The 28,000-nt window shown below is 54.3% G+C and overlaps 1 protein-coding gene across 1 annotated transcript; it reads right to left on the bottom strand.

The window, feature by feature from the left end:
* Positions 1-896: 896 nt before the first annotated feature.
* Positions 897-28,000, bottom strand: IL6R (interleukin 6 receptor). The gene is made up of 10 exons (XM_038769019.1): positions 27,721-28,000; positions 15,178-15,447; positions 14,825-14,948; positions 12,746-12,930; positions 10,454-10,623; positions 7,717-7,864; positions 5,532-5,578; positions 5,310-5,385; positions 2,475-2,565; positions 897-1,811 (listed from the first exon to the last, which is right to left on the bottom strand). Exons 1-10 carry the CDS (start codon positions 27,794-27,796, stop codon positions 1,562-1,564), a joined length of 1,437 nt encoding a protein of 478 aa, XP_038624947.1. The 5' UTR covers positions 27,797-28,000; the 3' UTR covers positions 897-1,561.

Below are 28,000 nucleotides of genomic sequence, written 5' to 3'. Positions count from 1 at the left end.
GACACATTCACATTCCCACATCAAACTCACAGTCTGGGTGGGGGGCGGTTCTAGGGGTTAAAACCCCTTTCTCTAATTCTTTACAACCGAGGCACACGCGACTCTGGGTAGCGGGGGGAATCTCCCCCATAGCCACCCCTGGCTACCTGAACTCCCAAGACGCCCCTGGGAGGTCAAAGGGCTATGGACGGAGCCCCCCTAGGCCTCAGGGGGGGTCCCCCCCAGATTATACCCTGCCCTTCCCTCTCTCTCTCGGAGGAGGAATTGGGAGACTTGTCTGTGGGTAAGCATGTGTGTGCAGGTGTGAGGCACGTGTGTGAGCACACGTGTGCAGGTGTGTGTATGCACATGTGTGCACGTAAACACATGCGCGCAGGTGTGTATGAGTGTGCTGGGGGCCTGGGGGGGGGGCCCTCAAAGTGTCAAAGGTGCCAAAAGTGGGGAGCGCGGAGAACAGAGAGCCCTCTCGTCCCGTGATAACGCGCTATCTCTCTGTGTCTCTGTGTGTCTCTGTGTACCTCCCCCGCCTCCGCCCCCGGGCCTCGCTCGCTCTTTCGCTCGCCCAGTTTCGGTTGTGAAGTTTCCTCGGAATAAGCGATTTCAGACGGAGGCTGGGGGTGGGGGCCTGGGGAGGGCTTTTTCCGGTCCCGGGGCCGGAGGGATAGGGAAGGGGACGAGAAGGGGAATGGTATCATCACCCCCATCATCACCATCATCATTGCGGTGTCTGTGAAGTGCTTACTATGTGCCAGGCACTGTCCTAAGCGCTGGGATGGAGACAAGCAAATCGGGTAGGACACCCGGGCCCACGTGGGGCTCCCTGTCTTCATCCCCATTCTTACAGATGAGGTACCTGGGGCCCAGAGAAGTGAGGTGACTTGCCCAAGGTCACACAGTAGACATGTGGCGGAGCCGGCATGAGAACCCATGACCTTCTGGTCACCTTCTCTAGCTACTAGGCCATGCTGCCCTGTCAATGCCAGTCCTCTGGCACATGCGCGCACGCATGCATGCATGCACACGTACACACCCTCTCTCTCTTCCCTAGCCTGTCTTCACACCGAGATCCCTGGGTCCGGACCCCTTGGGGAGGGGGGTTTGGGGTGCAGGCCCCCTCCTCTCTTCTTCCTCTTTGTGCAGTCAGCGGCCCAGCCCAGGAGAAAGGTCAGAGACCCCCTAAACCAGCCTCTGGACAGCGGGGAAAGGCGGGCTGCCCCTAATAAAGCGTCCCCGATGCCCCCATTTCCCTATTAGGCTCCCTCTGGGATGGACACATGGACACACACGCACACATACACACCGCCCCCTCCCCTCCCCAGCCACCTCCTTCTCCCAGAGACCGCCCAAGGAACCTGGGCGGCCAAGCCAACTCAAGCCCCGGGCTACTTTGAGGGTCCCCCTCCCCGGGGCCGAGGCTGCTGGGGTCACTCGGTTCAGAGGAGGAGGAGGAGGAAGAAGAGGAGGAGGGGAGAGGCTGGGTCCAGGGGGGCTCAGTCAATCTCAGCAGTATAGCCGGGGGTCCAAAGGGGCCAGGAGAGGCGTCCTCAATCCACCTCCTCTTCTAGACGATCCTCCCTCTTCCTCCGTCTCGGGGGGTCCTTCCTCCGGCCCCCTCGGCCCTCCGTGGGGGCCGCCCTCCGTTCGCGGGGGGCTCGGTCCGTGGGGACGCCGGCCCGGGGCCCGAGATGAGGGAGGCCAGGACCGGGCCGGAACCGATCCACGCGGCCGCCTGCCGGCCCCACGGACACTGGGGCGGTCCGGACGCTTTGCCCGCCTTGAGCTTGCCCTGTTTTTTCCACGTTCTCCAGTACCTTTGCAGAGACAGACACAAACGCAGAGAGACAGAGTCCGTGGGTGTCCCCCGGATCCCCCCGCCGTGGACCCCAATAATCCCCGGGGCAGGGAAGACTAAGCCACCCGGGTCGGATGCAGGAAGCAGGAGGGCCCCGAGTGAGCTGAGAGAGAAAGAATCAAGCCCTCCCAACTCCCGTCCCTTCCCCCCAGTTTATGATGGGGGGCAGGGGGCACCCGGGCCCAGGGGAGGAAGCTCTCACGACCCGGGAGCCCCCTGGGGCCCGGCCCCGGACAGAAGGGAAGTGGAGACAGAAGGGATTTTCCGCTGTGGATTTTTCTGTCCGCTGTGTTCCCCTCCCCCAGAGGAAAGAGGAAGAAGGACCCAAATCTTCCACCCCGTTTCCTCCACCCAAAACCGGCGCCAAGCGGCCCTCACGGGTTGGGGAAGGGGCTGGGGTCGTCGGGCCTGGGGGTGGGGGGGTCTGGGAGGGCCTGGGGGAGGGGGGATCCCCATCCTTGGATGGATCGGGCATCCGGCAAAACCGAAAAATCCGGCCAAAATACTCCCGTCCAATAGGGAAACTATAATTGGGGTGGGGGGTGGGGGTGTCGAGGGAGCAGGGGGAGCTCAGGATGTGGGGTACCCCCCCGCCCACACCTGCGCCCCCCACCCACCTCACCTGATCATGATGCCGACGAACAAAGCCATGCCCAGGATAAGGCTTCCTCCGGCCACCAGGAAGGAGTACTGCGGCCCCGAGGGGAGCAGCCCTGGGAGAAAGGAACAGGAACAGTTCCAGGGGGTCCCCGCCGGCCTGCCTGCCTGCCTCGGGGGGACCCCCGCCTGCCTGGGGACACTGTGACTCCTCTGTGGTATTTGCTAAGGCCATACAGTATGCCAAGCACTGTACTAAGCGCTGGGGCAGGTACACTAAGCGCCGGGGCAGATACAAGATCATCAAGTCTAATGCTAACCTTCTCCATCTCATCTACTTCACCACCGACCCCTGGCCCACGTCCTGCCTCTGGCCTGGAACGCCCTCCCTTCTCAAATTCACTCAATCGTATTTATTAAGTGCTTTCTGAGTGCAGAGCACTGTACTAAGCTCTTGAGCACCGTACTGAGACAGTTACTCTCCCCCATCTCCTCCAAGAGGCCTTCCCTAAGCTCCCCCTTTCCTCTTCTCTCAGTCCCTTCTACGTCGTCCTGATTCACTCCCTCTGTTCTTCCCCTCTCCCAGCCCCACACCACTTATTTCCGTATCTGTCATTTATTTTCTTATACTAATGTCTGTCTCCCCCCCTCTAGACTGTCAGCTCCTTGTGGGCAGGGAACGTATCTGTTTATTGTTGCATTTTCCCTTCCCAAGCGCTTAGAACAGTGCTGTGCACACAGTAAGCGCTCAATAAATACGATGGAATGAATGAAGTTGGACACAGTCCCTGGGGCTCGCAGAGTAGGAGGGAGAATGGGTATTGAACCCCCATTTTACAGGTGAGGAAACGGAGGCACAGAGGATTGAAGTGACCAGCCCAAAATCCCCAGCAGGTAGGTAGTGGAGCCGGGATTAGAACCCAGGTCCTCTGACTCCTAGGCACCGGGTTCTTCCCACTAGGCCACCCTGCTTTTCTTCGCCAGGGACTCCAGGCTTGGTACCCAGGGGCTGGCCACGGGCATCTATTTTGTTTTGTCGTCTGTCTTCCCCTTCTCGACTGCGAGCCCGTTGTTGGGTAGGAACCGACTCTATATGTTGCCGACTTGTACTTTCCAAGCGCTCAGTACAGTGCTCTGCACACAGTAAGCGCTCAATAAATACGACTGAATGAATGAATAATTTGGGAATGGATAGGGAGTTAAAATGCCTTGATGAGGGGTAAGGAGGGGGCTTACAACCTACACATCCCCTCTAGACTGTCAGCTCTTTGTGGACAGGAAATGCATCCGTTAACAGTGCTCCGCGCACGCACAAAGTGCTCAATAAGCACGGCTGAATAAATACGACCGACCGAATGAATGCTCAACCCTTTCTTCCTCTGGCTTTCGCTATCTGATCACGTCTTCCCCAAGACACTGCAAGTTCCCCCGGGGTAGGGAGGATGTAGCTTGCTACTTGGTACACACTCCCAAGCGCCGGGCATGTGCTCGGTAAATAATGTCACGATGATAATTACCAAATTCGGGCGTGTCGACCTGCCAGGCTGAAATTCTTTCAATCAATCCATGAATCATATCTGTTGAGCTCTTACTGTGTACAGAGCACTGTTCTAAGCACTTCTGTCAATCATATTTATTGAGTGCCTGGGGGGTGCAGAGCACTGTACTAAGCGCTTGGTAGAGGACAAGGTCTGCAATTTATTTATTTATATTCACATCTGCCCCCCCCCCCCCCCCCAGACTGCAAGCTCACTGCGGGCAGGGAATGTGCCTGTTTACTGTTATACTGTTCTTTCCCAAGTGCTTAGCATAGTGCTCTGCGCACAGAAAGTGCTCAATAAATACTTTTGAATGAATGAACACAAGATAACAATAGAACAGAATCATTCCTTGCCCCACAACTTGGGAGAGTACAATTATAGCAGTCATAATTATAACAGAGTTCCCTGTTGTCAATCAATCGTATTTATTGAGCGCTTACTGTGTGCAGAGCACTGGACTAAGCGCTTGGGAAGTACACGTTGGCAACACACAGAGACAGTCCCTACCCAACAGTGGGCTCACAGGCTAGAAGGGGGAGACGGAGAACAAAACCAAACATATTAACAAAATAAAATAAATAGAATGGATATGTACAAGTAAAATAAATAAATGAATAGAGTAATAAATATGTACAAACATATATACATATATACAGGTGCTGTGGGGAAGGGAAGGAGGTAAGACGGGGGGATCTACTAATTACTCTCCCAATGCTCAGTTCAGTGTAGGTTAATAATAATAATAATAATAACAATGAAAAGCACATACTATGCACCAAGCACTCTGCTAAGCACGGGGGTAGCAGAGAAGCAGCGTGGCTCAGTGGAAAGAGCGCGGGCTTTGGAGCCAGAGGTCATGGGTTCGAATCCTGGCTCTGCCACGTGTCTGTTGTGTGACCTTGGGCAAGTCACTTAACTTCTCTGAACCTCAGTTACCTCACCTGTAAAACGGGGATTAAGACTGCGAGCCCCACGTGGGGCAACTTAAGCACCTTGTATCCCCCCCGGCGCTTAGAACAGTGCTTTGCACATAGTAAGCGCTTAACAAATGCCATCATCATCAAGTCACTTCACTTCTCTGTGCCTCGGTTACCTCGTCTGTAAAATGGGGATTAAAAGTGTGAGCCCCAAGTGGGATAACCCGATCACCTTGTATCTACCCCAGTGCTTGGCACATAGTGCGTGCTTAACAAATACCATAATAATAATAATTATTATTATACAATGTAAGCGAAGTGGCCACAGTCCCCGTTCCACGATCTCAGGGGGAGGGGGAGCAGGTATTGTGTCCCCCATTTTACAGATGGGTTTTCACTTACTGGGGAGGCTGTCCGATCCGGATTTGTCCGGTTGGCCGGTGGGGAGCTTGGTGAAGTGGTCGTCGGCAAGAGGCGGCTGGAAAGGAGGACGGGTAAGCCTGGGCCCCCATTCCCACTCCCGGAGACCCCTGGGCCTGAGGATCTTTGGGCAGGGGGGGTCCCGGGACTCAAGGGGAGTGGACCCCACCACCGAGGGTCACCGTCCGGAGCGGGCCGACTTACCTGCGGGGACTTGCTGGCCTCCGTTCTGGCCACGGGCACTCTGGGATCTGGAAAGGGGAGGCGGGAGGGGTCATCATCATCATCATCATCATCAATCGTATTTATTGAGCGCTTACTATGTACAGAGCACTGCTCTGCACACAGTAAGCGCTCAGTAAATACGATTGATTGATTGTGAGCCCACTGTCGGGTGGGGACCGGCTCTAGCTGTTGCCAACTTGGGCTTCCCAAGCGCTTACTCCAGTGCTCCGCACACAGTTAAGCGCTCAATAAATACGACTGGATGGATGAAAGGTGAGGCCTTTCAGGGGTCCGAGCAGGGGGTCTGGGCGAAGATTATCCGCGGAGGAAGGGCCTCCCCAGTCTCTGTGTCTCAGTTACCTCGTCTGTAAAATGGGGATGAAGACTGTGAGCCCCCCCGTGGGACAACCTGATCACCTTGTAGCCTTCCCAGCGCTTAGAACAGTGCTTTGCACATAGTAAGCGCTTAATAAATGCCATCATCATCATCATCACTGTACTAAGCGCTTGGGAAGTACAAATTGGCAACATATAGCGACAGTCCCTACCCAACAGTGGGCTCACAGTCTAAAAGGGTCAGAGACCCCCGATTCCCTCTCCCAGCCCCACAGCACTTACGTCCCTATCTGTCATTTATTTAATTTTCTTAATGTCTACCTCCCGCTCTATAATAATAATAATTGGCATTTGTTAAGCGCTTACTATGGGCAAAGCACTGTTCTAAGCGCTGGGGAGGATACAGGGTGATCAGGTTGTCCCACGGGGGGCTCACACAATTTTAATCCCCATTTTCCAGATGAGGGAACTGATACTATAAGCTCGTGGTGGGCAGGGAATGTGTTATATAGTCATTCAATCATTCAGTGGTATTTATTGAGCGCGTACTGTGCGCAGAGCATTGCACTAAGCTTAGAGAAGCAGCGTGGCTCGGTGGAAAGAGCCCGGGCTTGGGAGTCAGAAGTCATGGGCTCTAATTCCGGCTCTGCCACTTGTCAGCTGTGCGACTTTGGGCAAGTCACTTTTTTTTTTTAGTGGCATTTATTAAACGCTTACTATGTGCAAAGCACTGTTCTAAGCACTGGGGAGGTCGCAAAGTGATCAGGTTGTCCCACGGGGGGCTCAGAGTCTTCATCCCCATTTTACAGATGAGGGAACTGAGGCCCGGAGGAGTTAAGTGATTTGCCCAAAGTCACACAGCTGACAGTTGACAGAGCCGGGGTTTACTACTACTACTAATGGCATTTGTTAAGCGCTTACTATGTGCAAAGCACTGTTCTAAGCACTGGGGAGGATATAAGGTGATCAATTTGTCCCACTTGGGGCTCACAGTCTTAATCCCCATTTTACAGATGAGGTAACTGAGGCCCAGAGGAGTTAAGTGATTTGCCCAAAGTCACACAGCTGACAGTTGGCAGAGCAGGGGTTTGAACCCATGCCCTCTGACTCCAAAGCCCGTGCTCTTTCCACTGAGCCACGCTGCTTCTCTTCTCACTTCATTTCTCTGGGCCTCAGTTACCTCATCTGTAAAATGGGGATTAATCAATCAATCAATCGTATTTATTGAGCGCTTACTGTGTGCAGAGGACTGGACTAAGCGCTTGGGAAGTCCAAGTTGGCAACATCTAGAGACAGTCCCTACCCAACAGTGGGCTCACAGTCTAGAAGGGGGAATTAAGACTGTGAGCCCCATATGGGACAAGCCGATTACTTTTGTATCCCCTCCATCATCATCATCATCATCAATCGTATTTATTGAGCGCTTACTGTGTGCAGAGCACTGGACTAAGCGCTTGGGAAGTCCAAGTTGGCAACATCTAGAGACAGTCCCTACCCAACAGTGGGCTCACGGTCTAGAAGGGGGAATTAAGACTGTGAGCCCCATATGGGACAAGCCGATTACTATGTATCCCCTCCAGCGCTTAGAACGGTGCTTGGTACATAGTAAGCGCTTAACAACTGCCATTATTGTTATTATTACTATTATTACTGAGCGCTTGGGAGAGTAAGCTATAACGATAAACACATTCCCTGCTCACGAGCCAGTCTCTCCCCCATCTCCGGTCCACCCGTGACTCCTGCCACACTCCCGCGCGGTCTGGAAGTCTTTCCTCAGGTCTAGCCCGAGTCCCTCACGCTGCAACGGCCCCCAGATCCCGGCTCCTACCGGTCCACGGCGTGGCCCTGGCCTCCGGGCTCCAGGCGCTCCACTCTCCGACGTCGAATTCCTCCCGCGCCCGCAGCTGCACTACGTGATCCATGGCGGCCCAGGCATCGCTGATGAGGTGCGACAGCTGCCAGTGCGACTGGGCCTCCTGAGGGGGACCGCGACAGGGGGACGTTCAAACAGACGGCCACTCGCACCCGCACCCGGCCCCCGCCACCCCGTCCCGCCTCGGCCGGGCTTTCCGTTACTGGGTCCATTCTGAGCCGAGCGCTGGGATGGCTCAATTTATTGGTTATTTGCTATCGATCTGTTCCAAGCGCTTAGTACAGTGCTCTGCACAGAGTAGGAGCTCAATAAATACGACTGACTATTCGCTCATTCATCCGATCGTATTTATCGCGCGCTTACGGGGTGCAAAGCGCCGTACTGCGCTTGGGAGAGTACGATAGAGCAACAGACACATTCCACCAGTGGTATTTATTGAGCGCTTACTGCGTGCGGAGCACTGTATTGAGCGGTTGGGAGACTACTAAAGTACAAGTGATTTGGTAGACATGTTCTCCGACCAAAAGGAGCAGCGTGGCTTGGGGGAAAGAGCACCAGAGGAAGAGGAGGAGAAAGGGAGGATGGGGGTGGCAGAGGAGAGAAGGACCCACGGCATTCGTGCACATAGCCAGGATTTTTTTGGGGGGTCTGTCTCCCCCTCAAGATTGTAAGCTCCTGGTGGGCAGGGATCAATCAATCAATCAATCGTATTTATTGAGCGCTTACTATGTGCAGAGCACTGTACTAAGCGCTTGGGAAGTACAAATTGGCAAGGATCACATTTATAAACTCTGTTGTATTGTACTCTCCCGGGCGTTCTGTAAGTAGCACTGATTGATCGATTTGCCCCCGAGTGACGGAGATGGAACAACAATAATGATAATAATTACGGTATTTTAAGCGCTTGCTACGTGCCATATGTGCTCACTACATGCAGCAACTCTGTTGCTGAAAATTGTGCTTTCCAAGCGCTTAGTCCAGTGCTCTGCACACAGTAAGCGCTCAATAAATACGATCGAATGAATGAATGTGCCAGGCCCTGCACTAAGCGCGGGGGGGTGGATCCAAGCTAATCTGGCTGAATGCAGTCCCTGTATCACGTGGAGCTCACAGTCTTCATCCCCATTTTAGATGAGGCAACTGAGGCACAGAGAAGTTAGGTGACTTGCCCGAGGTCACCCAGCTGACAAGTGGCGGAGCTGGGGAAGCAGGAGGAAACAGGGAAGGGGAGAGAGACAGGGGGATGGAGCAAAAGGGAGAGAATAATAATAACAATGATGATGGTAGAGAAGCAGTGTGCCTTGGTGGAAAGAGCCCAGATTTGGGAGTCAGAGGTCGTGGGTTCTAATTCTGGCTCCGCCACTTGTCTGCTGTATGACTTTGGGCAAGCCGCTTCACTTCTCTGGGCCTCAGTTGCCTCATCTGGAAAATGGGGATGAAGACTGTGAGCCCCACCAGGGACAACCTGATAGCCTTGTATCTCCCCCAGCACTTAGAACAGTGCTTGGCACAGAGTAAGCGCTTAATACCATCATTATTGATATTATTATTATGGTATTTGTTAAGCGCTTGATACCATCATTATTGATATTATTATTACGGTATTTGTTAAGCGCTTGCTATGTGTCGGGCCCTGTACTAAGTGCTGCGGTGGATCCAAGGTCATCAGGTTGTCCCACGTGGGGCTCCCGGCCTCAGTCCCCATTTTACAGAAGGGGGAACTGAGGCACAGAAAAGAGCAGCGACTTGGCCAAGGTCACAGAGGCCCAGAGGTGTGCAATGACTTGGCCAAGGTGACTAAGGTTCCCCCTTCTAGACTATGAGCCTGTTGTTGGGTAGGGACTGTCTCTATATGCTGCCAACTTATCCTCTCCCAAGCGCTTAGTCCAGTGCTCTGCACACAGTAAGTGCTCAATAAATATGATTGAATGAATGAATGAAAAGGTGACAGGGACCCAGAGGAGCGCAATGACTTGGCCAAGGTGACAGGGACCCAGAGGAGTGCAATGACTTGGCCAAGGTGACCAAGGTTCCCCCTTCTAGACTGCGAGCCCGTTGTTGGGTAGGGACCGTCTCTATATGTGGCCAACTTGTCCTCTTCCAAGCGCTTAGTACAGTGCTCTGCACACAGTAGGCGCTCAATAAATATGATTAAATGAATGAATGAGAGAGGCCCAGAGGGGTACAATGACTTGGCCAAGGTGACAGAGGCCCAGAGGAGTGCAATGACTTGGCCAAGGTGCCAGGGACCCAGAGAAGGAGTACAATCCATTCATTCACTCATTCATTCAATCGTATTTATTGAGCGCTTACTGTGTGCAGAGCACTGTACTAAGCACTTGGGAAGGGCAATTCAGCAACAAAGAGAGACCATCCCTGCCCACAGCGGGCTCACGGTCTACAATGACTTGGCCAAGGAGACAGGGGCCCAGAGGGGGAGTGCAATGACTTTACCAAGGTGCCAGGGGCCCAAAGGAGGAATGCAATGACTTGGCCAAGGTCTCGGGGCGGAACGGTGGGGGGAGGGTGTGTATGTGTGTGTGTGCTTTTAGTCTTTTAGACGGTGAGCCCACTGTTGGGTAGGGACTGTCTCTAGATGTTGCCAACTTGCACTTCCCAAGCGATTAGTCCAGTGCTCCGCACACAGTAAGCGCTCAATAAATACGATTGATGATGATGATGATGTGCTGACCATCCTGAGCGTGGTGAAGGCGGCCGAGGCCCGGGCCCGGTATCGCAGCTGGAAGCGCAGCAGGGAGAAGAGCGAGTCCCAGGAGGGCGGGTAGCTCCACGTGACGTTCAGCCAGCGAGGCCTGCCCGCCACTGACGTCACCGTGACGTCAGACGGGGCGTCCGGCCGCACTGAGGGGGGGACGGAGGGAGGGGCCGTGAGGGGCGGGGCCTGCGAAGGGACGGGGCCAATGGGGGGCGAGGATGGGGAAGGGGGCGGGGCCTGCGGAGGGGCGGGACCAATGAGAGGGGAGGATGGGCGGGGTCTTGGCCGGGAGAGATGGGGAAAGGGGCGGGGCCTCGGGGAAAGGGGCGGGGCCGGGGCCGATGTGGGAGGGGAGGGGAAAGGGGCGTGGCCTGTAAAGGGGCGGGGCCTTTGTGGGGATAGACGGGAAAGGGGCGGGGCCTCGGCAAAAGGGGTGGGGCCGATGAGGGAGGGGGGAATGGGGCGGGCCCTGTGAAGGGGCGGGCCAATGAGGGTGAGAATGGGTGGGGCCTTTGTGGGGAGAGAAGGACCATCTCTATATGTTGCCAACTTGTAATAACAATAATAATAATAATAATAATAATAATGGCATTTATTAAGCGCTTACTATGTGCAAAGCACCGTTCTAAGCGCTGGGGAGGTTACAAGGTGGTCAGGTTGTCCCACGGGGGGCTCACAGTTTTAATCCCCATTTTACAGATGAGGGAACTGAGGCCCAGAGAAGTCAAGTGAGTTGCCCAAAGTCACACGGCTGACAATTGGCGGAGTCGAAACTTGAACCCATGACCTCTGACTCCAAAGCCCGTGCTCTTTCCACTGAGCCATGCTGCTTCTCTGCTTGTACTTACCAAGGGCTTAGTACAGTGCTCTGCACACAGTAAGCGCTCCATAAATACGATTGAATGAAGGAATGAAAAGGGGGAAGGGGCGGGGCCTGGGGAAAGGGGGTGGGGGCAAGGAGGGAGGGGAGGTAAAAGAGGGCGGGGAGGGGGCGGGGCCTGTGAATGGGAGGGGCCTTTGTGGGGAGAGAAAGGGGAAGGGGTGAGGCCAAGGAGGGAAGGAAGGGGGAAAGGGGGCGGGGCCTATAGAGGGGCAGGGCCAATAAGGGCGAGGATGGGGGGAACTGGGCGGGGCCTGCGAATGGGCGGAGCCAATGAGGGGCGAGAATGGGAGGGGCCTTTGTGGGGAGCGATGGGGAAAGGGGTGGGGCCTGGGGAAAGGGGGCGGGGCCAAGGAGGGAGGGGAGGTAAGGGGGCCCGTGAAGGAGTGGGGCCAATGAAGGCTGAGAATGGGAGGGGCCAAGGAGGGAGGGGCGGGGGAATGGGCGGGGCCGATGGAGGGGCGGGGTCAATGAGGGGAGAGAAGGGGAGGGGCCTTTGTGGGGAGAGGAGGGGGAAGGGGGCGGGGCCGTATAGGGGCGGGGACAGGGAGGGGTGAGAAGGGGAGGAAGGGAAAGGGGCGGGGCCGTGAGGGGCGGGGCAGAAGGAGGAGGGGGCATTGTGGGAAAGGGGCGGGGCCTGAAGGGGCGGGGCCAATGGGATTTGGCGGTGGAGGGCGGGGCCAAGGGGAAGGGGCGGGGCCGAAGTCAGGTCACGTGGCGGGCCCGTGGGCCCCGGGCCTGGATCGGGATGAGGCGACGGAGGGCGGCGAGCGGTCGGGAAGGGGCGTGACCAATGGGGTGGGGCGATGGAGGGCGAGGCCGACGGGAAGGAGCGTGGTCGGGTCACGTCTCCCCCTTTTAGACTGTGAGCCCACTGTTGGGTAGAGACTGTCTCTATATGTTGCCAACTTGGACTTCCCAAGCGCTTAGTACAGTGCTCTGCACACAGTAAGCGCTCAATAAATACGATTGATTGATTGATGGGGCGTGGCCAATGGGATGAGGCGACGGCGGGCGGGGGCGGGGCCTTAAGGGGGAGTGGCCAATGGGATGGGCGGTGGAGGGCGGGGCTGAGGGCAGGTCACGTGACACCCCCCGCCCCCCCCCAGCCCTGGAAAGAGGAATGGCCATTGGGATGAGCCCAATGTTGGGTAGGGACTGTCTCTATATGTTGCCAATTTGTACTTCCCAAGCGCTTAGTACAGTGCTCCGCACACAGTAAGCGCTCAATAAATACGATTGATTGAAGGGTGAGGCCAAGGGGAAGGATCGAGGGCGGGTCACGTGATGGACGGGGAGTGGCCAATAGGACGGGCGGGGCCGTGGTGGGGTCACGTGTCGGGATCCGGTGGGATCCGGCGGGATCCGGCGGGATCCGGCGGGCTTACCGCATCTGTAGCTGTTGAAGCGGTGGTAGGGGCTGAGGTGTCCGGCCACGGTGTTGGCCACGCAGGCGGAGGCCACGTAGTCCTCGTCCTCCCAGCCGGGCAGGGCCAGCGGGCACGAGAAGGCCCGGCGACCCGACAAGTACTCGCAGGACGCGCCCCGGGGCTCCCCGGACCGGGACCGGGACCTGTGGGACACCCCCAAACACCGGGGACACGGGGACACACACACACACAGTCAGTTGGGTGACTTTGGCCAACCCACTTCTCTGGGCCTCAGTTCCCTTATCCGTCAATCAATCAGCCAATCAATCGTATTTCTTGAGCGCTTACTGTGTGCAGAGCACTGGACTAAGCGCTTGGGAAGTCCAAGTTGGCAACATATAGAGACGGTCAATCAATCAATCAATCAATCGTATTTATTGAGCGCTTACTGTGTGCAGAGCACCGGACTAAGCGCTTGGGAAGTCCAAGTTGGCAGCATCTAGAGACAGTCCCTACCCAACAGTGGGCTCACAGTCTAGAAGGGGGAGACAGAGAACAAAACCAAACATACTAACAAAGTGAAATAAATAGAATAGATAGGTACAAGTAAAATAAATAAAGAGTATTAAATATGTACAGACATATATACAGGTGCTGTGGGGAAGGGAAGGAGGTAAGATGGGGGATGGAGAGGGGGAACAAGTAAAATAAATAAATAAATAGAGTAATAAATACGTACAGACATATCTACATCTATACAGGTGCTGTGGGGAAGGGAAGGAGGTAAGATGGGGGGATGGAGAGGGGGACGAGGGGGAGAGGAAGGAAGGGGCTCAGTGTGGGAAGGCCTCCTGGAGGAGGTGAGCTCTCAGTAGGGCCTTGACTTGCCCAAGATTTTTTTTAAAAGGTACTTTCTAAGTGCTTAGAGCGTGTCATTCATTCAATCGTATTTATTGAGCGCTTACTGTGTGCAGAGCACTGTGCTAAGCACTTGGGAAGTACAAGTTGGCAACATACAGAGACGGTCCCTACCCAACAGCGGGCTCACAGTCTAGAAGTGTCAGACACTGTACTAAGCGCCGGGATGGATCCAAGCAAATTGGGTTGGACACAGTCCCTGTTCCTGTCACAGCCTTCATGGTTTAGACACAGTCCCTGTCCCACACAGGGCTCACAGCCTTCATCCCCATTTGACAGAGGAGGGAACTGAGGCCCAGAGAAGTGACTTGCCCGAGATTTTTTTAAAAAGGTACTTTTTAAGTGCTTAGAGTGTGTCAGGCACTGTACTAAGCGCCGGGGTGGATCCAAGTAAATCGGGTTGGACACAGTCCCTATCCCTGTCACAGCCTTCATCCCCATTTTACAGAAGAGGGAACTGAGGCCCAGAGAAGTGACTTGCCCAAGATTTTTTTAAAAAGGTACTTTTTAAGTGCTTCGAGTGTATCAGGCACTGTTCTAAGTGCCGGGGTGGATCCCAGCAAATTGGGTTGGACACAGTCCCTGTCCCACATAGGGCTCACGGCCTTCATCTCCATTTGACAGATGAGGGAACTGAGGAACAGAGAAGTGAAGTGACTTGCCCAGGGCCACACAGCAGACAAGCGACGGAGCCGGGATTAGAACCCAGGACCTTCTGATTTCCAGGCCCAGCCACGCTGCTTCCCATGGATGGTGGCCTGGGTCCATGGGGACTGGCGGGCACATTCAGTCAGTCAATCGTATTTATTGAGCGCTTACTGTGTGCAGAGCACTGTATTAAGCACTTGGGAGAAGACGATACAAGAAACAGACACGTTCACATTCCCTGCCCACAGCAAGCGTACAGTCCACATACACACCCTTGAGGAGGGGACCCTCCAGCCGCCCCTCACCCAAATGGCGGCCTGGGTCAAGAGGATCGGCGAGCCCATTCATTCACTCAATCGCATTTACTGAGCGCTTACTGTGTGCAGAGCGCTGTACTAAGCGCTTGGGAGAGGACAAGACAATAAACAGACACGTTGCCTGCCCACAACCAGCTGGCAGTCCACACAACCACACACACACACCCCACCCGGGACCCCGCGGGGAAGGGACCGTCCGGCGGCGGACACTCACCCGTGCCTCACCCACAGGGCGGCCTGGGTCCGCGGGGACGGCGGGCGGTCCAGGACCCATTCGCACAGGACGTTGCTGTTATGACTCTTCCGATAGCACGAGATCTGGGGCACCTCGGGCGGAGCTGCAGGGGACGGGGGGCGGCCGTGAGGGAACGGGGAGCACGGTCTCGGGACCCCCGTCTGCGACCCCCGAGGGCGATGGAGCCCGGAGGCCCGGGCTGGGCCCACTGAGACCCTGAGGACCCCGGGGCCGGTTCCGGAAAGACTGCTTCCTTCCCGACGCCCCCTCCCCATCCTTTTCCCTTCCCACCCTCCTCGTCACCCCCTTCCATCCCCCGGCTCCGGGCTGACCCTCCACCAGCAGCTGGACCCTCTGGACGAGGCGTCCGTGGCGGTAACAGGTGTAGACCCCGGCGTGGTCAGGCCGCACCGGCCCCAACAACAGGCTTCCGTTGAGCAGCACCGGGCGGCCGGGCTCCCGCTCCAGGACCCGGCCTTCAAGGCTCCAGGAGGCCGAGGCGGAGGCCGAGTCGTTGTCGGTGTCAGTCCCCGGACCGTCCGCCGGACAGGGCAGGGTGACCAGGGTCCCCGGAGCGCTCGGCAGGATCCCTACGGGGACACCTGGGAAGGAGGAGGAGGAGGATGAGAAGGAGGAGGAGGATGAGGAGAAGGAGGAGGAGGAGGAGGAGGAGAAGGAGGAGGAGGAGGGAGGCGGATCAGATTCCCAACAAGAGGAGCTCAACCTTCTAATACTAGTAATACCACTGGTGGCATTTGTGAAGCGCTTACTATGTGCAAAGCACTGTCCTAAGCCCTGGGGAGGGTACAAGAGAAGCAGCGTGGCTCAGTGGAAAGACCCCGGGCTTTGGAGTCAGAGGTCGGGGGTTCAGATCCCAGCTCCGCCAATTGTCAGCCGGGGGGGCTTCGGGCAAGTCCCTTCACTTCTCTCTGCCTCAGTTCCCTCACCTGTCAAACGGGGATGAAGACGGTGAGCCCCCCCTCCGTGGGACAAGCTGATCAGCTTGTAACCTCCCCAGCGTTTAGAACAGCGCTTTGCACGTGGTAAGCGCTTAGTAAATGCCACAATTCATCATCATCATCATCATCAATCGTATTTATTGAGCGCTTACTGTGTGCCGAGCACTGGACTAAGCGCTTGGGAAGTCCAAGTTGGCAACGTATAGAGACAGTCCCGACCCAATAGTGGGCTCACAGTCTCAAGGTGATCAGATTGTCCCACGGGGGGCTCACAGTCTTAATCCCCATTTTCCAGGTGAGGTCACTGAGGCGCAGGGAAGTGAAGGGACTTGCCCAAAGTCACACGGCTGACAGGTGGCGGAGGCGGGATTTGAACCCATGACCTCTGTCTCCCAAGCCCGGGCTCTTTCCACCGAGCCACGCCGCTTCTCTTCTAAACAAGGCCCGGCCCGACCCTCCGACCCCCGGTCCGTCTCCCCGACTCCTCCTGGCCCACCTCTGCCCCTCCACACCGACGATTCCCACCAGCTCTGACTCCGCTGCACCCCTCAGAGACCACCCTACAGCCCCGGCCCCGTGGACCCCGGAAGAATCTTTGACTCCTTAGTTTGTGCCTCTCCACTGGACAACTTCAGGCCCCCAGGAATTGTGTGTGTATGTGTGTGTGTGTTTGTGTGTCCAGTCCCCCCTCAGACTGGCAGCCTGTGTGGGTGTGTATCCCCTGTAGCCCCCTCAGACTGGCAGCCCCTCTGAGGCTAAGCACTGAGGTAAATCATTCTGCAGTCAATCAATCATATTTATTGAGCACTCACTGTGTGCAGAGCACTGTACTAAGCGCTTGGGATGTACAAGCTGGCAACATATAGAGACAGTCCCTACCCAACAGTGGGCTCACAGTCTAAAAGGGGGAGACAGAGAACAAAACCAAACCATACTAACAAAATAAAATAAATAGAATAGATATGGACAAGTCAGTACCACTGAGCAATAATGTACATGTATTTAAATTATATATTATAAATTATTCATAGAACTATGTCTTCCCCCATAATAATAAGGGTATTTGTTAAGCACTGACACTCTTCCCAGACTGAGCCCCCTCCTTCCTCTCCCCATCCCCCCCGCCTTACCTCCTTCCCCTCCCCACAGCACCTGTATATATGTATAGATGTTTGTATGGATATCTTACTCTATTTTATTTGTACATATTTATTCTATTTATTTTATTTTGTTAATACGTTTTGTTTTGTTCCCTGTCTCCCCGTTCTAGACTGTGAGCCCACTGTTGGGTAGGGACCGCCTCTATATGTTGCCAGCTTGTCCTTCCCAAGAGCTTAGTCCAGTGCTCTGCACACAGTAAGCGCTCAATAAATACGATTGAATGAATGAATGAATACAAAGTTAATCAGGTTGGACACAGTCCCTGTCCCACGTGGGGTTCACACTCTTGATCCCCATTTTTACAGATGAGGTGACTGAGGCCCAGAGAAGTGAAGCAACTTGCCCAAGGTCAAACGGCAGACACGTGGCAGAGCTGGGATTAGAATCCACGACCTTTGATTCCCAGGCCTGGGCTCCATCCACTAAGCCACGTTGCTTCCCAGCTCGCTAGGGGCAGGGAACTAAGCGCTTAGTACAGTGCTCTGCACACAGTAAGCGCTCAATAAATACGATTGATGATGAGGGAACGCGTCTGCTAATTCTGTTGCACGGTTACTCTCCCAAGCACTTAGAACAGTGCTCTGCACCTAGCAAGAGCTCTGTAAATACCATTAATAATAATAATAATAATGATGGCATTTATTAAGCGCTTACTATGTGCCAAGCACTGTTCTAACGCTGGGGGGGTTACAAGGTGATCAGGTTGTCCCACGTGGGGCTCCCAGTCTTCACCCCCATTTTCCAGATGAGGGAACTGAGGCCCAGAGAAGTGAAGCGACTTGCCCCAAGTCACCCAGCTGACAAGCGGTGGAGCCGGGATTTGAACCCACGACCTCTGACTCCAAAGCCCGGGCTCTTCCCACTGAGCCCCGCTGCTTCTCAGTCAGCTGCTTCTCATTGATTAGAGAAGCAGCGTGCTCAGTGGAAAGAGCCCGGGCTTTGGGTTCGAATCCCGGCTCCGCCACATGTCTGCTGTGTGACCTTGGGCAAGTCACTTAACTTCTCTGGGCCTCAGTTTCCTCATCTGTAAAATGGAGATTGACTGTGAGCCCCACGTGGGACAGCTTGACCACCTTGTATCCCCCTCAGCGCTTAGAACAGCGCACTGCACATAGTAAGCGCTTAACAAACGCCATCATTATTATTATTATTATTGATTGATCGCTAGGGGCAGGGAACACAGCTGCTAATTCTGTTGCAAGGTTACTCTCCCAAGCACTTAGAACAGTGCTCTGCACCTAGCAGGAGCTCAGTAAATACCACTGATTGATTGATGAGGCCAGAGGACTCCTTTCTTAGTCCCCAAAGCGGCGCTGGGCCCCAGAGAAGGGACTCTCTCAATGCCGTTTATCTCCAAAGGTCATCTGGTCCATCCCTCCGCCTTGATGCTCAACCGACCTCCTCCTCCACAAGCGGAGGCGGGTGGGGGGAAGCTGTGTCAATATTTGTCAGAGTCAAATGGCTCCATCAGAGAACATCTCCTCCCCCTCCTCCCCCTAAGCTGTGCTGGGCCCCGCCAGCGGGAGGGGGCCTAGTCAGCGGCTGCGAGGGGTCAGGATCCTCCTCCGCCTCCCCCCCCCCCGCCCCCCCAGGACCCGAGAAAACCATCTGTGTTGGTGTGGGGGTTCCCCTGGCCCTGTCCTGGCCCTGTCCTGGCCTCCCCCGATGAGCTGGGCCCAGATCTGACGTCACCTGTTTTCCCTGGGCTCCTCTCCGGGTGCCCTCGACCCCCGGACCCACGGACCCAAGGCCAACCCCCCCTTTCCTCCCCCACCTCCCCCCCACCAACGCTCCTCTCTCCTTTCCTCCCCCACCTCCCCCTCCTCACTAACCCTCCTCCATCTCTCCCTCACCTCCCCCTCCCCACTAACCCTCCTCCCTGCCTCCCCTACTCCACCTCCCCACTAACCCTCCTCCCTGCCTTCCCTCCTCCACCTCCTCACTAACCTTCCTCCATCCCTCCCCTCCCCACTAACCCTCCTCCCTGCCTTCCCTCCTCCACCTCCTCACTAACCTTCCTCCATTCCTCCCCCTCCCCACTAACCCTCCTCCCTGCCTTCCCTCCTCCACCTCCTCACTAACCCTCCTCCATCTCTCCCCCTCCCCACTAACCCTCCTCTCTGCCTCCCCTCCTCCACCTCCCCACTAACCTTCCTCCATCCCTCCCCCTCCCCACTAACCCTCCTCCCTGTGAGCCCACTGTTGGGTAGGGACTGTGTATGTTGCCAACTTGTACTTCCCAAGCGCTTAGTACAGTGCTCTGCACACAGTAAGCGCTCAATAAATACGATTGATTGATTGACCGGCTCTATATGTTGCCAACTTGTACTTCCCAAGCGCTTAGTCCAGTGCTCTGCATACAGTAAGCACTCAATAAATACGATTGATTGATTGCCTTCCCTCCTCCCCCTCCTCACTAACCTTCCTCCATCCCTCCCCCTCCCCACTAACCCTCCTCCCTGCCTTCCCTCCTCCCCCTCCTCACTAACCTTCCTCCATCCCATCCCCTCCCCACTAACCCTCCTCCCTGCCTTCCCTCCTCCCCCTCCTCACTAACCTTCCTCCATCCCATCCCCTCCCCACTAACCCTCCTCCCTGCCTTCCCTCCTCCCCCTCCTCACTAACCTTCCTCCATCCCTTCCCCTCCCCACTAACCCTCCTCCCTGCCTTCCCTCCTCCCCCTCCTCACTAACCTTCCTCCATCCCTTCCCCTCCCCACTAACCCTCCTCCCTGCCTTCCCTCCTCCCCCTCCTCACTCACCTTCCTCCATTCCTCCCCTCCCCATTAACCCTCCTCCCCCTCACCCTCCTGACCCCTTTGTTGGTCTCTATATGTTGCCGACTTGTACTTCCCAAGCGCTTAGTACAGTGCTCTGCACACAGTAAGTGCTCAATAAATGCGATTGAGTGAATGAATGAAGCCTCCTCCCTGCCTTCCCTCCTCTAGCCGCCCCCCTAGACTGTCAGCTCACTGTGGGCAGGGGTAGCCTCTACCAACTCTGTTGTGATATACCCTCCCAAGCGCTTAGTACAGCACTAAGCGCTGTAAGCGATGAGAAGCAGCGTGGCTCAGTGGAAAGAGCACGGACTTTGGAGTCAGAGGTCATGGGTTCAAATCCCGGCTCCACCAATTGTCTGCTGTGTGACTTTGGGCAAGTCACTTAACTTCTCTGGGCCTCAGTTACCTCATCCGTAAAATGGGGATGAAGACTGTGAGCCCCCCGTGGGACAACCCGATTACCTTGTAGCCTCCCCAGTGCTTTGAACAGTGCTTTGCACATAGTAAGCGCTTAATAAATGCTATTATTATTATTATTATTATTAGTGTTCCACGCCCAGTAAGCACTCAATAAACTCTATTGATGAACCTCCTTAAACCCTCCTGTCTTTTCCTTGCCGAGTCCCCCTGCCCCTAACCCCTCCCGCCCCCATCCTCTCTAGCCTTCCTCCTCCTCCTCACCCCTCCTCCCTTCCCCTCCAAGTCAATCAATCAATCAATCGTATTTATTGAGCGCTTACTGTGTGCACAGCACTGTACTAAGCGCTTGGGAAGTCCAAGTTGGCAACATATAGGGACAGTCCCTACCTAACAGTGGGCTCACAGTCTAGAAGGGGGAGACGGAGAACAAAACCAAACGTATTAACAAAATAAAATGAATAGAATAGATATGTACCAGTAAAATAAATAGAGTAATAAATATGTACAAACATATATACATATGTACAGGTGCTGTGGGGAAGGGAAGGAGGTAAGATGAGGGGGATGGAGAGGGGGACGAGGGGGAGAGGAAGGAAGGGGCAGTCCAAGTTGGCAACATCTAGAGACAGTCCCTACCCAACAGTGGGCTCACAGCCTAGAAGGGGGAGACAGAGAACAAAACCAAACAGACTAACAAAATAAAATAAATAGAATAGACGTGTACAAGTAAAATAAATAAATAGAGTAATAAATCTGTACAAACATATATACATATATACAGGTGCTGTGGGGAAGGGAAGGAGTAAGATGAGGGGGATGGAGAGGGGGACGAGGTGGGGGGAGAGGAAGGAAGGGGCAGTACAAGTTGGCAACGTATAGAGACAGTCCCTACCCAACAGTGGGCTCACAGCCTAGAAGGGGGAGACGGAGAACAAAACCAAACATATTAACGAAATAAAATAAATAGAATAGATATGTACAAGTAAAATAAGTACGTAAATAGAGTCCCCGACGGAAAGGGAAGACCCTGCGGCCTCTCCCTTTCCCCTCCTCCGCCCCAGCTTTCGGTTCTCTCCAAAACAATGGTCCGGGCGGGGCCTCGGACAGGCCCAGAGGACAGCAGGTGACCCCCCCCCCCCACCCCACTGCCCCCTCCGGCCTCAGCTGCCCTGGACGTTGCCCCGCCGCCGAGCTTGGGACCCCCTCCCGGGTGGCCCACCGCCCCGAGATGCTCGCCAGGTCTCTCCCTCCCGCACCCCAACACTCCCAAGGAGGAAAGGGCCGGCCAACCCCTCTCTCCCCATCAGGGTCTCTCCCCCAGGGACTCAGCACCGACCACCCAACCACCCTGTCTCTCCCCTCTCCATCCCCTGACTCTCCCCCAGTGCCCCAGCATGGACCACTGAACATCTCTGCCTCGCCCCTCTCCATCCCTGACTCCTCCGGTGCCCCAGCATGGACCACTGAACATCTCTGCCTCGCCCCTCTCCATCATCTGTAAAATGGGGATTATGGGACTGTGTCCAACCTGATTAACTTGTATTAACTCTCTCTCTCTGTCTCTGCCTCTGTTTCTCTGTGTTTCCCTGTTTGTCTCTGTCTCTCTTTCTGTCTCTGCCTGATTGTCTCTGTCTCTGCTTCTCTGCCCTCTCTGTCTCCATTTCTCTATTTCTTCCTCTCTCTTTCTGTCTCTGTTTCTCTGCCCCCTCTGTTTCTCTCTCTCTCTCCATTTCTCTATTTCTTCCTCTCTTTCTCTGTCTGTTTCTCTGCCCCCTTGTATTAACTCTCTGTCTCTGCCTCTCTCTGTTTCTCTGTCTCTGTTTCCCTGTTTGTCTCTGTTTCTCTTTCTGTCTCTGCCTGTTTGTCTCTCTCTCTGTCTCTGCTTCTCTGCCCTCCCTCTCTCTCCATTTCTCTATTTCTTCCTCTCTTTCTCTGTCTCTGTTTCTATGCCCCCTCTGTTTCTCTCTCTCTCTCTCTCTCTCTCTCTCTCTCTCTCTCTCTCTCTCTCCATTTCTCTATTTCTTCCTCTCTTTCTCTGTCTCTGTTTCTCTGCCCCCTCTCTGTTTCTCCCTCTCTCTCTCTCTCCGTTTCTCTATCTCTCTGTTTTTCTGCCCCCTCTCTGTTTCTCTCTCTCTCCATTTCTATTTATTTTATTTTGGTAATTTGGTTTTGTTCTCTGTCTCCCCCTTCTAGACTGTGAGCCCACTGTTGGGTAGGGACTGTCTCTCTATGGTGCCAACTTGTACTTCCCAAGCGCTTAGTACAGTGCTCTGCACACAGTAAGCGCTCAATAAATACGATTGATTGATTGATTGATCGATCCCTGACTCCTCCGGTGTCCCAGCATGGCCCACTGAACATCTCTGCCTCGCCCCTCTCCATTCCTAATATGTTTGGTTTTGTTCTCCGTCTCCCCCTTCTAGACTGTGAGCCCGCTGTTGGGTAGGGACCGTCTCTGCGTGTTGCCGACTTGTACTTCCCAAGCGCTTAGTACAGTGCTCTGCACACAGCAAGCGCTCAATACGATTGATTGATTGATTGATCCCTGGGTCTCCCCAGTGACCCAGCATGGACCATCCAACGTCGTCGGTTTGCTTACATCCATCTCAGGGCTTAGTACAGTGCCTGGCATGTAGTAAGCGCGTAACAAATATCACAGTTATTATTATTATTATTATCTCTGCCTCTCCCCAGGGACCCAATACGGCCCACCCTGCACCCCGGACTCTCCTGGAGGGAGACCTGGCCCGTGGACCAACCAAATTCCCAGAATTTCCCTGGGGGAGTGGACCCCCCTTTCCCTCCCTTCCCTCCTCTCCCCCCCACTGGGGTCCCCCCTTTCCATCAACTCCATCCCTTGACCAGTCAAGTGTCCGGTCTGAAACGCCCCCGTCACCTGGGCACCCTTATTTATCACCAGCCCCGGGGGTGGGGGGAGCGGGGCCTTGTTGGCCCAGAGGGTCTGGAGCAGGGGGTCCCAAGGGACCCCATCCCCGCCCCCCCACCCTCCGTGAAAAGAGCCCGGGTTTGGGAGTCAGAGGTCATGGGTTCTAATCCCCACTCCGCCAATCATCAGCCGTCTGACTTTGGGCAAATCACTTAACTTCTCTGGGCCTCAGTTACCTCATCTGTCAAATGGGAATTAAAACTGTGAGCCCCCCCCACCGAGGTACAACCTGATCACCTTGTAACCTCCCCAGTGCTTAGAACAGTGCTTGGCACATAATACGCGCTTAATAAACGCCATCATTATTATTATTAATCCTGACTCTGCCACTTATCAGTTGTGTGACTTTGGGCCAGTTGCTTCTCTTCTCTGGGCCTCAGTTCCCTCATCTGTCAAATGGGGATGAAGACTGTGAGCCCCATGTGGGACAACCTGATCACCTTGTATCCCCCCAGCGCTTAGAACAGTGCTTGGCACATAGTAAGCGCTTAACAAATACCATTATTATTATTATTATTGTCAGCTGTTGACTTTGGACCAGTCACTTCACTTCTCTGGGCCTCAGTTCCCTCATCGGTCAAATGGGGATGAAGACTGTGAGCCCCACGTGGGACAACCTGATGACCTTGTATCCCCCCAGCGCTTGGAACAGTGCTTGGCACATAGTAAGCACTTAGCAAATACCATTATTATTATTGTCGGCTGTGTGACTTGGGACCAGTCCACTTCAGTGGGCCTCAGTTCCCTCATCTGTCAAATGGGGGTGAAGACTGTGAGCCCCACGTGGGACAACCTGATGACCTTGTATCCCCCCAGCGCTTGGAACAGTGCTTGGCACATAGTAAGCGCTTAACCAATGCCATCATCATCAGTACGGGCAGGGCCGAGGGGGAAGGGGCAGTAGGGCCCCTGGGGAAATCTGGAGCTGGCCAGGGCCCCGGGCGGGCGGCCAGGGCCCTCCTGCTATTCTGGGACCCCACGGCAGTTGGCATGGGTGCCCAGGCCCCCTCCCTCTCCCCCGGGGCCCGTCCTTCTGCCCTTTGGTGCCCCTCCTCCCTCCCAGCTTGGACGTTGTCTGGGCCCTGTGCCCACCCCCCGGCCCTGGGGACCCTTCCCAGCAGGAGGCCGGTGGGGGGGACGCCTCCCGCCCCCAGGCCCCGCGGGATTGGGGGGAGAGGGTCGTGGGGGGTCGTGGGAGGGTCGTGGGGGGGTCGGGATGCGTTTTTCCGGGTGAGTCAGCAGTTTCCGAGGAGCGACAGTCAGTGACCTCTCACCGTCCCGGAGGCCTCGACCTCCTCACCTCCTCCAGGAGGCCTTCCCAGACTGAGCCCCTTCCCTCCTCTCCCCCTCGTCCCCTTCTCCATCCCCCTCATCTTACCTCCTTCCCTTCCCCACAGTACCTGTATAGATGTATATATGTTTGTACAGATTTATTACTCTATTTATTTTACTTGTACATATCTATTCTATTTATTTTATTTTGTTAGTATGTTTGGTTTTGTTCTCTGTCTCCCCCTTTTAGACTGTGAGCCCACTGTTGGGCTCTATATGTCGCCAATTTGTACTTCCCAAGCGCTTAGTACAGTGCTCTGCACACAGTAAGCGCTCAATAAATACGATTGATGATGATGATTACCCTATTTATTTTACTTGTCCATATCTATTCTATTTATTTTATTTTGTTAGGATGTTTGGTTTTGTTCTCTGTCTCCCCCTTTTAGACTGTGAGCCCACTGTTGGGCAAGGACTGTCTCTATATGTTGCCAATTTGTACTTCCCAAGCGCTTAGTACAGTGCTGTGCACACAGTAAGCGCTCAATAAATACAATTGATGATGATGATTACTCTATTTATTTATTTATTTTACTTGTCCATATCTATTCTATTTATTTTATTTTGTGAGTATGTTTGGTTTTGTTCTCTGTCTCCCCCTTTTAGACTGTGAGCCCACTGTTGGGCAGGGACTGTCTCTATATGTTGCCAATTTGTACTTCCCAAGCGCTTAGTACAGTGCTCTGCACACAGTAAGCGCTCAATAAATACGATTGATTGATTGACCCCCAAGGGAGGGCGGAGGGGGAAACTGAGGCTCCAAGGTCTGGCCCCATCCCTCAGGTTTGGGCCCCGGAGGGGCGGCCAGCGTGGAACAGGTCCACCCCCACCTTAATAATAATGACAATGATGGTATTTGTTAAGCTGTGACTTAGCTCTAGACTGTGAGCCCACTGTTGGGTAGGGACTGTCTCTATATGTTGCCAACTTGTACTTCCCAAGCGCTTAGTACAGTGCTCTCCACACAGTAAGCGCTCAATAAATACGATTGATTGATTGATTAAGCACTTACTATGCGCCACGCACTGTTCTAGGCGCTGGGGGAGATACAAGGTCAGCAGGTTGTCCCCCATGGGGCTCCCAGTCTTCATCCCAGCGCTTAGAACAGTGCTTTGCACGTAGTAAGCGCTTAATAAATGCCATCATTATTATTATTATTATCCCCATTTGACAGAGGAGGGAACTGAGGCCCAGAGCGACTTGCCCGAAGACACCCAGGTGTCTCCCCCTTCTAGACTGTGAGCCCGTTGTTGGGTAGGGACCGTCTCTGTTGTTGCCTCCTTGGACTTCCCAAGCGCTTAGTCCAGTGCTCTGCACTCGGTAAGCGCTCAATAAGTACGATTCATGAATGAATGAAAGTGGCGGAGCGGGATTAGAACCCACGACCTCTGCCTCCCAAGCCGCCCAGCCCCCCCAAGACCGTCCCTTGACCTCCGACCCCCGAAGCAGGGGCCGCCGAGGGGCCCTGACAGCGGGGTGGGAGGTCATTCATTCATTCATTCAATCGTATTTATTGAGCGCTTACTGTGTGCAGAGCACTGTACTAAGCGCTTGGGAAGTCCAAGTTGGCAACATCTAGAGCCGGTCCCTACCCCAACAGCGGGCTCGCAGTCTAGAAGGGGGAGGCAGACAACAAAACGACACATATTAACAAAATAAAATAAATGGAATAGTAAATATGTACGAGTATAGAGACGGTCAATCAATCAATCAATCGTATTTATTGAGCGCCTGTTGTGTGCAGAGCACTGTACTAAGCGCTTGGGAAGTCCAAGTTGGCAACATATAGAGACAGTCCCTACCCAACAGCGGGCTCACAGTCTAGAAGGGGGAGACGGACAACAAAACGACACATATTAACAAAATAAAATAAATACAATAGTAAATATGTACAAGTATAGAGACAGTCCCTACCCCACAGCGGGCTCACAGTCTAGAAGGGGGAGGCAGACAACAAAATGACACATATTAACAAAATAAAATAAATGGAATAGTAAATATGTACGAGTATGGAGACGGTCCCTACCCCACTGCGGGCTCACAGTCTAGAAGGGGGAGACAAACAGCAAAACAAAACATATTAACAAAATAAAATAAATAGAAGAGTAAATATGTACAAGTATAGAGACGGTCCCTACCCCAACAGCGGGCTCACAGTCTAGAAGGGGGAGACAGACAACAAAACGACACATAGTAACAAAATAAAATAAATGGAATAGTAAATATGTACAAGTATAGAGACGGTCAATCAATCAATCAATCGTATTTATTGAGCGCTTACTGTGTGCAGAACCCTGTACTAAGCGCTTGGGAAGTACAAGTTGGCAACATCTAGAGACGGTCCCTACGCAACAGTGGGCTCACGGTCTAAAAGGGGGAGACAAACAGCAAAACGCCACATATTAACAAAATAAAATAAATAGAATAGTAACTATGTACAAGTATAGAGACGGTCCCTACCCCACAGCGGGCTCACAGCCTACAAGGGGGAGACAGACAGCAAAACAAAACATATTAACAAAATAAAATAAATAGAAGAGTAACTCTGTACAAGTAAAATAGAGTAATCAATCTGTACAAACATACAGACAGGTGCTGTGGGGAGGGGAAGATGGGCACTGTTGGGTAGGGACTGTCTCTAGACGTTGCCAACTTGTAGTTCCCAAGCGCTTAGGACAGTGCTCCGCACACAGTAAGCGCTCAATAAATACGATTGATTGATTGACCGTCTCTATATGTTGCCAACTTGTAGTTCCCAAGCGCTTAGGACAGTGCTCCGCACACAGTAAGCGCTCAATAAATACGATTGATTGACTGTTTGATTGACCGTCTCTGTATGTTGCCAACTTGTAGTTCCCAAGCGCTTAGGACAGTGCTCCGCACACTGTAAGCGCTCAATAAATACGATTGATTGACTGTTTGATTGACCGTCTCTATATGTTGCCAACTTGTAGTTCCCAAGCGCTTAGTACAGTGCTCTGCACACAGTAAGCGCTCAGTAAATACGATTGATTGATTGATTGACCGTCTCTATACGTTGCCAACTTGTAGTTCCCAAGCGCTTAGGACAGTGCTCCGCACACAGTAAGCGCTCAATAAATACGATTGATTGATTGACCGTCTCTATATGTTGCCAACTTGTAGTTCCCAAGCGCTTAGGACAGTGCTCCGCACACAGTAAGCGCTCAATAAATACGATTGAGTGAATGAGAGATAGGGGGGCTAGGTCCCGGGGAGACCCCTCCCCTCGGTCCGTCCCCAGTCCGGGGGGTCTTACCTAGAGGGGGGCAGCGTCCCCGGGCCAGCCCCTCGCCGACGACCACCAGCAGGACGGCGAGGACCAGGCAGCTCATGCTCCCCGGCCGGCATAGGGGGTCGGGGGGCAAGGCCCCCCGGGAGACCCCCCGCTCTGGCGTCGGCAGCCGCCCCCGGGCCCGGTGGGCGGGGGGGCCCGGTGGGCAGGGGGGCTCTAGTGGCCCGGGCAGGGGCTTTGGGGGGCGCCCATGCCCGCCCTTGGGGCCACCACCGGCGGCGAGGCCCAGTCCTGCCCCACGCCT

Source organism: Tachyglossus aculeatus, chromosome Y4, assembly GCF_015852505.1.
Source record: "Tachyglossus aculeatus isolate mTacAcu1 chromosome Y4, mTacAcu1.pri, whole genome shotgun sequence".
NCBI classification, from domain to species: Eukaryota; Metazoa; Chordata; class Mammalia; order Monotremata; family Tachyglossidae; genus Tachyglossus; species Tachyglossus aculeatus.
The sequence above is the reverse complement of the archived record's forward strand: the minus strand, read 5'-3'. Positions and strand labels throughout refer to the sequence as shown.

Coding starts and splice junctions, on each gene's coding strand:
- IL6R (XM_038769019.1), bottom strand. CDS start 27,796: ATGAGCTGCCTGGTCCTCGCCGTCCTGCTGGTGGTCGTCGGCGAGGGG. Junction 5,579..7,716: donor CAGGGCCACGCCGTGGACCG/GTAGGAGCCGGG, acceptor TCCCCTTTCCAG/ATCCCAGAGTGCCCGTGGCC. Junction 1,812..2,474: donor TTCGTCGGCATCATGATCAG/GTGAGGTGGGTG, acceptor GTCTCTGCAAAG/GTACTGGAGAACGTGGAAAA.